At 33.4% G+C, this 12,126-nt stretch overlaps 2 protein-coding genes across 18 annotated transcripts; both read right to left on the reverse strand.

The window, feature by feature from the left end:
• Positions 1-362: 362 nt before the first annotated feature.
• On the reverse strand, positions 363-5,811 carry LOC102587970 (uncharacterized). Of its 17 annotated transcripts, none has more exons than XM_015313182.1 (16): positions 5,564-5,811; positions 5,012-5,059; positions 4,685-4,758; positions 4,350-4,600; positions 3,870-4,248; positions 3,630-3,701; positions 3,339-3,535; positions 3,074-3,112; positions 2,847-2,951; positions 2,712-2,767; positions 2,492-2,628; positions 2,306-2,380; positions 2,042-2,166; positions 1,640-1,693; positions 1,362-1,425; positions 363-1,017 (listed from the first exon to the last, which is right to left on the reverse strand). In XM_015313182.1, exons 10-16 carry the CDS (start codon positions 2,744-2,746, stop codon positions 932-934), a joined length of 576 nt encoding a protein of 191 aa, XP_015168668.1. In that variant the 5' UTR covers positions 2,747-2,767; positions 2,847-2,951; positions 3,074-3,112; positions 3,339-3,535; positions 3,630-3,701; positions 3,870-4,248; positions 4,350-4,600; positions 4,685-4,758; positions 5,012-5,059; positions 5,564-5,811; the 3' UTR covers positions 363-931. The 17 variants fall into 17 exon arrangements, 3 of the variants coding, with proteins under 3 accessions (XP_015168668.1, XP_015168666.1, XP_015168661.1); XM_015313180.1 differs by having other exon boundaries at positions 3,074-3,129; XM_015313175.1 differs by having other exon boundaries at positions 2,847-2,939; positions 3,074-3,129; positions 5,521-5,811.
• A 2,030-nt stretch (positions 5,812-7,841) lies between these two features.
• On the reverse strand, positions 7,842-10,860 carry LOC107062582 (uncharacterized). The gene is made up of 3 exons (XM_015313391.1): positions 10,703-10,860; positions 10,030-10,338; positions 7,842-7,874 (listed from the first exon to the last, which is right to left on the reverse strand). Exons 1-3 carry the CDS (start codon positions 10,835-10,837, stop codon positions 7,842-7,844), a joined length of 477 nt encoding a protein of 158 aa, XP_015168877.1. The 5' UTR covers positions 10,838-10,860.
• Positions 10,861-12,126: the final 1,266 nt, after the last annotated feature.

The raw sequence follows: 12,126 nt of genomic DNA on the forward strand, positions 1-12,126 counted from the left end.
TATATTAGTATGTTTCAACGGATGCAAATAATTTGATTAAAAATCGGTTCAAACAACTTATTTAACAATAAATATTTATAGTAATAATAAAATTAATAAGTAATAAAAATACTAGTAAATATTCTGTTATAGTATGCTATGGGTTATCGAATAGGACTAAAAAACTTGCCTGAGTATTGTCAAAATTATTAATGCGATAAATTCAGAACGAACTACTCCAACTACTATTGATGACCCATAAGATGATGTATTCATCTAGAATGTCCTTGGTCAATGAAGATTTTTCTGGATCTCCTGACAAAAATTTTGACATCTGCAATGCCTTAGTTTTGCACCTGGAGAATTTTCTTTGATTTAAGATCTGGTAAATATTATCAACTACATTAAATTCAACACCATCTCCAAGGCAATTTTGTTTAGTACTGTAGTCACTTTTTCAAACTTATATCTTCATCAATATCAAAAGATGTTCCATCATGTATCAGGCTTCTGTGAAAAGAACAGATCCGCATATAAATGGTTTCCTACTCTCATGCATCAATTTTGCACTGTCATCAAGTTCAACTGACTCACTAAATGAGGTATCGTCTGTTGATTTGCCAGCTACAATTGTTTGAGACTCATCCTCCCATCCTGAACCTAACAGATTTTCTGATTTATAACTGGAGCTAGCTGAAGCATTGATTTTGCTATCCAGGAATTTGTTATCAAGGAAATCATCCTAGGTAAAACATTAGATGAGAGGGGTTGCACAGAGCTTCTGGATCTCCAGTTTACACCGGCTGTGCAATGAGCAAGAGATCCATAATTTGACCGACTTGACCTTTCAATCTGACAGAGGAATCTGGACCCAGGATCATGCTTTTCAGAAGCACTTCCCCACAGAATATCAGAAGAAGATTGGATATCTCTCTGACAGAGCATTCTCCAGTCAGTTTCTTTGGCAGCAGGGAAGGAAGTTCAAGTGTAGCTTTGCAACTCTGAGCTCTGCACCTGCCTTTACTGATCTCAGAATATCTGGAAGGAGGAGCAGGGAATGGGACAGCATTAGATGAGGAGGATACTTCAACAGTTATATTCTTATCTAGGTTTTCCAAATCCAAGTAGCTTAAGAGAAAAGAAAGTGATAAAACTACACGATGGCGTAACACTGAAATGATTTCGACCATCTGATGCATAAGAAACTCTTTCTTCCACCAGCCAACCTTCCACAATTTGTCCCCTTTTAGGGAAGCAGGTGGTGGCTGCAGCCAACAGGAAAGGGAATGTGGAGTGGACAAAGCCACATGTACAAATAACATCAAATACTATGAATGCTAAGTGATGTTGCATAAAAATGTCGATATAGCGATTGCTCTCACCGGTACTTACAGTCCAGAGATTCGTGACAGTATCCTCAATAAAGAGAAGGACGGGGTGCCAATCCTACAAGTAACATTAAGAACCATTTAGTTACCACAAGAGATTCCTGTAAAACAACATCAAAGTAGCTTTATGAGATTAACACAATCAGTATCAATGGTGCCAACAAAGGGAGTAAAATGCTACACATCATTTCAGGCAATTTGATTGCACATCTAACATGGAACAAAAATGAACAACTGACATGCTCTGATAGACAAACAAACAAGAACCACACCTCGCATATTCCTACAAGTAACATTAAGAACCATTTAGTTACCACAAGAGATTCCTGTAAAACACATCAAAGTAGCTTTATGAGATTAACACAATCAGTATCAATGGTGCCAACAAAAGGGAGTAAAATGCTACACATCATTTCAGGCAATTTTGATTGCACATCTAACATGGAACAAAAATGAACATGTGACATGCTCTAATAGACAAACAAACAAGAACCAAACCTAAACTAACTCAATTCAATAAAATAAATCCAAAGCCTAACAAGTGACATGCTCTAATAGACAAACAAACAAGAACCACACCTAAACTAACTCAATTCAATAAAATAAATCCAAAGCCTCACATTCTTTTCCCAACCCAAAACAAATTAAGTCATAAATCCCAACAAAAAATTCACCTTAAATTCCACAGAGATCTTTGAAGGCTCCAAAGTCGAATCATATAAAGATCTAGGACAGTTTAAGTTCAACAGAAACAGTGGAATATATCTGAGATCTACTTCGCTTCTCAATGTCACAAGCACTGTGAAAACATAGCTATGTTATTAAGTAATTTATGTATTGGTCCTTTGGAAACAAATCTTGAATTGATATCTGCATTACGAAGGTAAAGGAAAACAAAAACAACATTAAAACAACCATCTGGTATAGAAAATGTTTACCAAAGATTAGTTTTTCGTTTTTCTTTTGGCCAGGAAAATATACTGAAATAAGTGGATACAAAAATATTGAAGGACCTGCAAATTAAATAATGGTTGTTAGGGAAACAGATGGTAGAAAAGATAACTTATCACATCTCTTATCCATCAATTTGGGACTTTATACGTTCATTGCGTAAAAATCAGGACCTGAAACGTATCGTGAGAGCTTGAATGAACCATCACTTGCATTCAATCTGTTAAGGGAGCTCAGATGAATCCCAAACCCACTGGACAATTGTGGCAACAGAGAAGGAGAAGCATTTGTGCAAACCAGGTCATCCTCACTACATGCAATGAACAATATCTAAGAAACCAGAAAGAAAATATCCGTAAGTTAGCTAGTGTAACAAAGACGGACCAGACTCACTGGACAATAGTGGCAACGGAGAAGGAGAGGCACATGTGCAAAGCAGGTCATCCTCACTGAATGCAATGAACAAAATCTAAGAAACTAGACAGAAAATATATTTAAGTTAGCTAGTGTAACGAAGACGGATCAGACCTTTCAATATCAGCAATTTTGAAGGAGACACTGGGATGCACAAGGGTGATTCTTGGCAGAGACTCTTTCAGAGAATGCAAGACCTTCTTTCAGCTTCCAGATTATCTATGCAAACCAAAAGATCAATCAGGTCAGAGTACAACTTTAGAAATAAAGTATGTAAATCAGTATTTTTCATTTGTTTGAATTGTGAGAAAACTAAAAGTACTTGGAGTGCATTTGCTTACTTCGAACTGGTTCATTGTAAAATACATCACGAACAATGACTGCAAAGAGAAAAATCCTAAGAAAAACTCCTTATTAGCAAATAACAGTCAACTCATGCATCATGCATCAGATAGGCTTATACGGAATTGCATGTATAAGCCTATATCATCATTTGTTGATAGTGATGAAGATAGTATGTTTGAAAAAAGTAACTATAGAGTATACTTGTTTATGCACTCAGAAACCAAGAATGGCCATAATGGACTATGCAAGAACAAAATAGACCTGATCAATTATAGCAGGTGTTGTGCTTGCCACAATCGGAATAAACTTCTTATCAACCTGTTGGAGAACTTTGGCACCCTTAAGGAAGTTTTTATCAATGGTATCAGGAACCAATGAATCACCGATAAAATGCACACGCCAGAAGTGACACTGAGTATAGTATCCTGATTCTTAAGATTCTCTGTTCCAGTACCGCTCTGCATCTCATATTGGGAAAGATAGAAGTCCATCATCTTAAAAAATTAGAGAAGAAGTCACAAAAACATCCGAGATATAGCTAAAGTACTCAACTGCAATCTCTAGGGAAGTCCCACCATTTTATCCCAGAATCTAAGAAACTTCGAGTTTTTGTTGGTGCAAATTCTGAAAAATTGATAAAAAAGGTCAGGCAAGAAAATTTTATTACAAGATCAAAACATAAGCAAGATGGGATTTGAAAGAGACATTGTAATTTCTAACGCTTTCATGATTAATAAGAATGCAGTCTAAGACAATCTTGAAAAATAGGTGAAAGAAGTGAAGTTAATTAACTGAAACATGCACTAGGAAAATTCAGCTCTTATTCAGGTCAGGAACAAATGGCAGGAATGGTTTCCCTTCTTTTGACTGCCCATCGCGTGTACCTGTGCATTCCCCCCTTGAGCTTCTAATTTGCTATTCCAGATGTTAAGAAGTTTCCTTTTCACATTTGGCATGAAGAAAGAAGCATCTGATCGTGTGAGTTATTGACATAATTAGTTGAGATAATATCAGAAAGAGACCTAACGCTCCCAAGAAATTTGATAACATAACCTTTCAACAGAGAATACACCGTCACCACAACTTGGGGTGGAAGGTTGAACATATTGATGGGATGACGGCTGTGAAAGCTCCTAGAAGATAGCTTCTTGAGAATGATGCAGTCTCCTTACTGCTCTAGGTTATGCACCATGTAAAAGAACATTAATTAGTAGCACATGTTTTCTGTCATCATTGATTATTAACACAAACAAGCACTCAAGGACAAATTACCTGGCATGAATGGCACATCATGAACTGTCTTAATTTTAATCATCATCCGGCATGGCACATCATGGGTGTTGTGTTGTGTTTGACACAATCGAAATTAACTTCTTATCAACCTGTTGGAGAACTTTGACACCCTCCAGGCAGTTTTTATCAGTGGAATCAGGAACCAGTGAATCACCAAAAAAAATGCAAGACGCAAAAGTTACATTGAGTATAGTAATCCTGATTCTTCAAATACTCTGTTCAGTACCGCTCTGCAACTCATATTGGAAAAGAAAAAATTCCATCATCTTAACAAAATAGAGAAGAAGTCGCAAAAATATCTGAGAGTACTCAACTGTAATCTCTGGACGGCAGTCCCTCCATTTTGTCCCATAAACGAAGAAACTTTGAGATTTTGTTGGTGCAAATTCTGAAAATTTGAATGAAAAATGTCAGGCATGACAATTCTATTACAAGATCAGAACATAAGCAAGATGCAACTATATAGCCTACGAAACTTAGAAAAAGACAATTTGATCTCTAATACTTCCATGATTAATTAGAATGCAGTCCGAGACAATCTTGAAAAGTGGGTGAAAGAAATGAAACTAATTAACTGAAACATGCACTAGAACACTTCAGCTCTTATTCAGGTCAGCAACAAATGACAGGAATGGTTTTACCTTCTTTTGACTCCCCATCGCATGTACATCTTTTGACTCCCTACCTCCCTAAAAAAGTTCATTCAAACAAATTCTTGAACATCCTTAACATCCGCTGAGAGAATGACAACACAATTCTTTTGAATTTATTGGATTTCGTTAATATTTGCAACGGCATATTCTTGAAAACTACAATTTCATATTCTTGAAAAGTACAATTTCTTTGATTTCCTTAAAATATGCCGACAAGTTCTTGAATTTTCTTAAAAATTATTCATGCAAGAATTCTGTAAAATATGCATATAAGAATATCAATGTCACTTCAAAAAGCCAACAATTCTTGAATTTTTCTAAAAAAAGCATGCAAGAATTTTCCTTCTCTTTTAGTGGATGGAAGAATACCAAAATAATGGGAAGACCAGTACTATTACTTGAGCAGATAAGAACCGCGGGAAAATTAGTTTAGGGTTTCTTTTTTTAATACCAACTTTTTTATTTTTTTCTTAAAAAAAGAAGGCTAGAATGCATACAAGAATTCCATTCGAGTACTCTAGTAGATAATGGAAAGAATACCAATAGATTGATCGCCGGGAAAAATCGATTTAGGAGTTTCGATCGACATCGTCATCGGAGAGTTAAAGAGGGTTTTGATCGACATCGTCATCGGAGAGTTGACAGCCGAAGTACTAAGACATGAAAATCGATTTAGGGGTTTTGATCGACATCGACATCGTCATCGGAGAGTTAAAAAGGGTTTTGATCGACATCGGAGAGTTGAGAGCTCTGCCGGAGAGTGTAAATGACGGTGGTTTGTTCTAAAATGAGCGGGTGGGGTTTTTTTATAGTTAAAACACGCAGAAAAAAAAAAGAAAAATTAATACACGCGGAAAAAAATATAGTTAGGCTCTAATTTTTTAAATTCCAAAAAAATAAAAATAATTAAAATGAATTAGGCTCTTAAAAAAGACAAAATTGAAGCATCATTAATGACTTTTTTTAAAATTCTTTTGTTGTTATTGATAAACTATTATTATAGTTATAAATTAAATATAAATTATAGTTACAACTTAAATAAAAATAAACTAAGGTAAATTATACAAATATCAGCCCAACCATATTTATTTCCAATAAAATGGCATCTGCCTTTTCTTTTTCTTGTGCGTTCTTCCTCCTCCTCCCTCTTTTGTGCCTTTTTTTTTAAAAATTCGAATTTGAGATTGTTTTGAGATGATTTGAGTTGATTGAAATTAAATAGTTAGTGTATACTTCATATATAATTCATATTACTTCATGTATAGTTAAATTATTATTAATTTTTAGAGTATATCATAATGTATAATTAGTGTATAACTATGTCAAGATAAGTTATAATGTATAGTCTATCATTTATATGACATTTGACAAACTATAATATATAGTTTATATTTTTATATGACATTTGACAAACTATTTGATTTATTATTTGAGTTTTTTAGTTTATTTGTTTAAAAAATTATTATTATTATTATTTTAAAATTTTAATTTTTTTACTTTTCACGTGACATGTTTAGGTCATGTGATTAAAGACGCTTTGGTACATTTTAATATATTTTTAATCAGAATCATAAGATTCACAATTTTTTTTTATTTCTTAAACTTCGTATCAAGTCAAAATCCGAAAACAAATAAAATAATAGTTCTAACTTTAAAATTTCATTCTATTATTAATGAGATGATTTAGACTAAGTAATATTTACTTCATTAAACTTCTTTTTAAGATTTAAACCACATTTTAAAAAAAAAATCATTCATAAATTTCGTGGCAATATGTTTTTTCTTTTCACCTCGTTAATTGGAGTTAATATCTTAAAAGATCACTGAACTATGAGAAATTATCTTGTAAAGTCACTAAACTTTATTTTGTATCACTAAAATCACTCAACTTTACACTTTTATCTTCTAAAATCATTAAACTATATTTGTCACCAAAATAAATCTGACATGGCAAAATAAATTATTTTTTATGCCATGTCATCGTGGACCCCACAAATAAATAAAATTATAAAATTAATTTATTTTAATGTCATGTAATCATGGACCCCACAAATAAACAAAATTATAAAATTTATTCATTTTTATGTGTTCCCCTCTTAAATCCTGTTTTTGCAATAAAATCCGTAACTTTTTTTTTTTTTTGGACTATTTCAATCAAAATTTCTTTCTTATCAACAACATTTTAAAAATTATAATCAACGTTGGAAATAAATGTTAAATTCAATGGCACATACAATATTGCCTCCCGTGTCCACCATGTGACATAATCATACTTGTACATCAATTCCAATATAAATAAGCAAAACACAAGTAATATTAGAGCATTTCTAAAAAATATATTACATACTAGGCTGATATGAGCACCATTGTTAGCAAACAAAAAAAAGAACGACAACAATATATAGTGTTGTAATAGGTGTCTCACATAACCACAAAAAATTACAAAGATAATTTCTATACTTTGCTATGATTTCCAATCTTCTTCTTCTTCTTCTGAACTTCAACAATGTACTCTTTCATGACTTTTCTCTTAAAGAGTCTGCCTCTCTTAGAAGTATGAGATAGTCTAGTAGTTTCGATGCCTTTAATTGCAACTTCATCAACACCTTGAGCAGCCACTACATCAGTTTGAACAACTGTTACCTGTTCTTCAATTGGTGCCTTGTGAACAAAAAAAAAAAAAAGAACTAAAGATAATGGTAGAGAAAGCATTCAAATTGTATTAACTTTAAAACAATGATTACCTGAGTTATGGTCGATTGATATGCCAAATTCAATCCTTGGTGATTATTATTCCACATCTCCGGGCTATACACATTTAAATAATCCCCGTCATTTGAAGCTTCTTCAGCTGGACTTATAGCAAGAACTTGTTGATCGTCAACAAGAACTTGTTGATCGTCAACAAGAACTTGTTGATCGTCAACAAGAACTTGTTGATCGTCAACAAGAACTTGTTGATCGTCAACAAGAACTTGTTGATCGTCAACAAGAACTTGTTGATCGTCAACAAGAACTTGTTGATCGTCAACAAGAACTTGTTGATCGTCAACAAGAACTTGTTGATCGTCAACAAGAACTTGTTGATCGTCAACAAGAACTTGTTGATCGTCAACAAGAACTTGTTGATCGTCAACAAGAACTTGTTGATCGTCAACAAGAACTTGTTGATCGTCAACAAGAACTTGTTGATCGTCAACAAGAACTTGTTGATCGTCAACAAGAACTTGTTGATCGTCAACAAGAACTTGTTGATCGTCAACAAGAACTTGTTGATCGTCAACAAGAACTTGTTGATCGTCAACAAGAACTTGTTGATCGTCAACAAGAACTTGTTGATCGTCAACAAGAACTTGTTGATCGTCAACAAGAACTTGTTGATCGTCAACAAGAACTTGTTGATCGTCAACAAGAACTTGTTGATCGTCAACAAGAACTTGTTGATCGTCAACAAGAACTTGTTGATCGTCAACAAGAACTTGTTGATCGTCAACAAGAACTTGTTGATCGTCAACAAGAACTTGTTGATCGTCAACAAGAACTTGTTGATCGTCAACAAGAACTTGTTGATCGTCAACAAGAACTTGTTGATCGTCAACAAGAACTTGTTGATCGTCAACAAGAACTTGTTGATCGTCAACAAGAACTTGTTGATCGTCAACAAGAACTTGTTGATCGTCAACAAGAACTTGTTGATCGTCAACAAGAACTTGTTGATCGTCAACAAGAACTTGTTGATCGTCAACAAGAACTTGTTGATCGTCAACAAGAACTTGTTGATCGTCAACAAGAACTTGTTGATCGTCAACAAGAACTTGTTGATCGTCAACAAGAACTTGTTGATCGTCAACAAGAACTTGTTGATCGTCAACAAGAACTTGTTGATCGTCAACAAGAACTTGTTGATCGTCAACAAGAACTTGTTGATCGTCAACAAGAACTTGTTGATCGTCAACAAGAACTTGTTGATCGTCAACAAGAACTTGTTGATCGTCAACAAGAACTTGTTGATCGTCAACAAGAACTTGTTGATCGTCAACAAGAACTTGTTGATCGTCAACAAGAACTTGTTGATCGTCAACAAGAACTTGTTGATCGTCAACAAGAACTTGTTGATCGTCAACAAGAACTTGTTGATCGTCAACAAGAACTTGTTGATCGTCAACAAGAACTTGTTGATCGTCAACAAGAACTTGTTGATCGTCAACAAGAACTTGTTGATCGTCAACAAGAACTTGTTGATCGTCAACAAGAACTTGTTGATCGTCAACAAGAACTTGTTGATCGTCAACAAGAACTTGTTGATCGTCAACAAGAACTTGTTGATCGTCAACAAGAACTTGTTGATCGTCAACAAGAACTTGTTGATCGTCAACAAGAACTTGTTGATCGTCAACAAGAACTTGTTGATCGTCAACAAGAACTTGTTGATCGTCAACAAGAACTTGTTGATCGTCAACAAGAACTTGTTGATCGTCAACAAGAACTTGTTGATCGTCAACAAGAACTTGTTGATCGTCAACAAGAACTTGTTGATCGTCAACAAGAACTTGTTGATCGTCAACAAGAACTTGTTGATCGTCAACAAGAACTTGTTGATCGTCAACAAGAACTTGTTGATCGTCAACAAGAACTTGTTGATCGTCAACAAGAACTTGTTGATCGTCAACAAGAACTTGTTGATCGTCAACAAGAACTTGTTGATCGTCAACAAGAACTTGTTGATCGTCAACAAGAACTTGTTGATCGTCAACAAGAACTTGTTGATCGTCAACAAGAACTTGTTGATCGTCAACAAGAACTTGTTGATCGTCAACAAGAACTTGTTGATCGTCAACAAGAACTTGTTGATCGTCAACAAGAACTTGTTGATCGTCAACAAGAACTTGTTGATCGTCAACAAGAACTTGTTGATCGTCAACAAGAACTTGTTGATCGTCAACAAGAACTTGTTGATCGTCAACAAGAACTTGTTGATCGTCAACAAGAACTTGTTGATCGTCAACAAGAACTTGTTGATCATCAATAAGAACTTGTTGATCATCAATAACATCCCGGAAATCGTCATCTTCATCGGACAAATTATAGTCTGGATCACTAAACTCCTCATCCACTTCATTAGTTACATCACCTCTAATACCTTGTAAAACAACTTTAGTTGAATTTCCCTCAATTAAAACATTTTTGTCCACACCATTATCCTCCCTATTATCAACTATTGTATCTTCAATGCCGATATCGCTAACAACTTCCAAATAGTTTGAAAAATGTAGTTCTAAAGCCTTTGAAGTTTCAGGAAAACATGAACCAGAACTCTGAAATAAAAAAGATAGAAAAAATACTTAGCATTAAATATTTGCTTTATACTAATAATAGTATAATCATAAAAAATAAACAAGTCACTCTTACAAACAAATAAATATTAATCCATAAGAATAATTTATAGCCTGAATGAAAGAAACCCCATATAGGCTAATGCCTGAATTTTTAATTTTAGAGCACTACAATGGAGACTAAGGTTACAAAGACATTAGATAATCACATCCTCGTACACGAAATCAACAATGAACTAACCTCCTCTAAATACAGGGGAAAAAAAATTAGAATACAAAAAGCCCTAAACCCATTTCGAGATTCTACAATAAAAGGACAATATAGTTAAAAATTTATATTTTTTACCTCGTTTTGAAGTAGGATTCGTTTACCAAGCGCGTAGTGGTCCCTTTCGTCGGCATTAGAGGCTTGTGGGTGCGGGGGGGACCATTCTTTTACAGATTTCATCACATTATTCCTCGAAGAAATGAAGGAATCCATTGTTTATGAAAAATTTCAGCATCAATAACCCTTAAAATAGACTTTTACAGTGCCTCTTTGTAGATGAGAATTTTGGGGAGAAATAGAGAAAGAAGTAGAAGGAAGCGGGGAGATTTGGGGAGATTTGGGGCAGAAATAGGTTTTACTATTTTAGAAGAAGACAACTTATGGGTGGGTATGTATATTGATAAATTAATTTTATAATTTTATTTATTAAGTGGGGTTCCACGATGGTATGAGATAAAAATATTATTTGCCATGTCAGATTTATTTTGGTGACTAATATGGTTTAATGATTTTAGAAGATAAAAGTGTAAAGTTGAGTGATTTTAGTGATACAAAATAAAGTTTAGTGATTTTACAAGATAATATCTCATAGTTCAGTGACCTTTTAAGATATTAACTCCGTTAATTGTTATCCAGAAAAGAGTAACATGGCCAGGGGATGAGTTCAACATCACACGTACAATCTCATTGGCTGAAAGATGAATATTTGTCTGTGTTTCATTTTTAGATTTAACTTATATTACATGGAAAAAACATTTTTTTAGAAGTTATTTTTAGTTTAGGTGTTTACATTATTTTTATATCCCTCTTTTTGTATTGTATTTTCTGAAACCACCACATTAATAGTATTTTTTATTTATTTTTGGAAGTGATAAAAAAAGAGATGAAGGAAAAAAAAATTAGAAGATAATAATTGATTTTAACAATGTAATTAGTTTTTGTTCTTTCCTACTTTTAAAGAATTATCTACTATTGAAGTTACGTTGCTAGGATTTTATCCTTCAAATCGATACTATTACTTACTCACTTTGTAAATTTCATTATTTTTCTTTTTATATAAATAAATGAAACTTAATTTTTTAAAGGGGATATAATAGAATATCTCTAAATTAATAGAACTAGTAAAATTATCCGTGCTTCGCGCGAGAATTTTATATCACGGAATTAATAAAATAATACTTAAAACCTATCTGTCATTAAAACTAAAACACTATATTATCTTACATACAAGATTACGTAGTAACAAACATTAATAATGTAAAGAAAAATGAAAATTATTATATCTTATCATTTATCCTTAATAACATAAGCATAAATTAATTACTGTAAAAGTATATACCAGGATCTGTAACATATGGTGACAGTGAGTCACTCAACAGGAGCAAAGTACACAAATAGTTAATTGTGAAGAAGAAGAGGTTCAAAATTTTCGTTGTTTTAAAATGTGAGGAAATCCTCTATTTATAGACAACAAATGGTAGTGTGAAAAATGTTTATTGTGC

The sequence above is a fragment of the Solanum tuberosum genome, unplaced genomic scaffold, assembly GCF_000226075.1.
Source record: "Solanum tuberosum cultivar DM 1-3 516 R44 unplaced genomic scaffold, SolTub_3.0 scf00012, whole genome shotgun sequence".
Taxonomy (NCBI): Eukaryota; Viridiplantae; Streptophyta; class Magnoliopsida; order Solanales; family Solanaceae; genus Solanum; species Solanum tuberosum.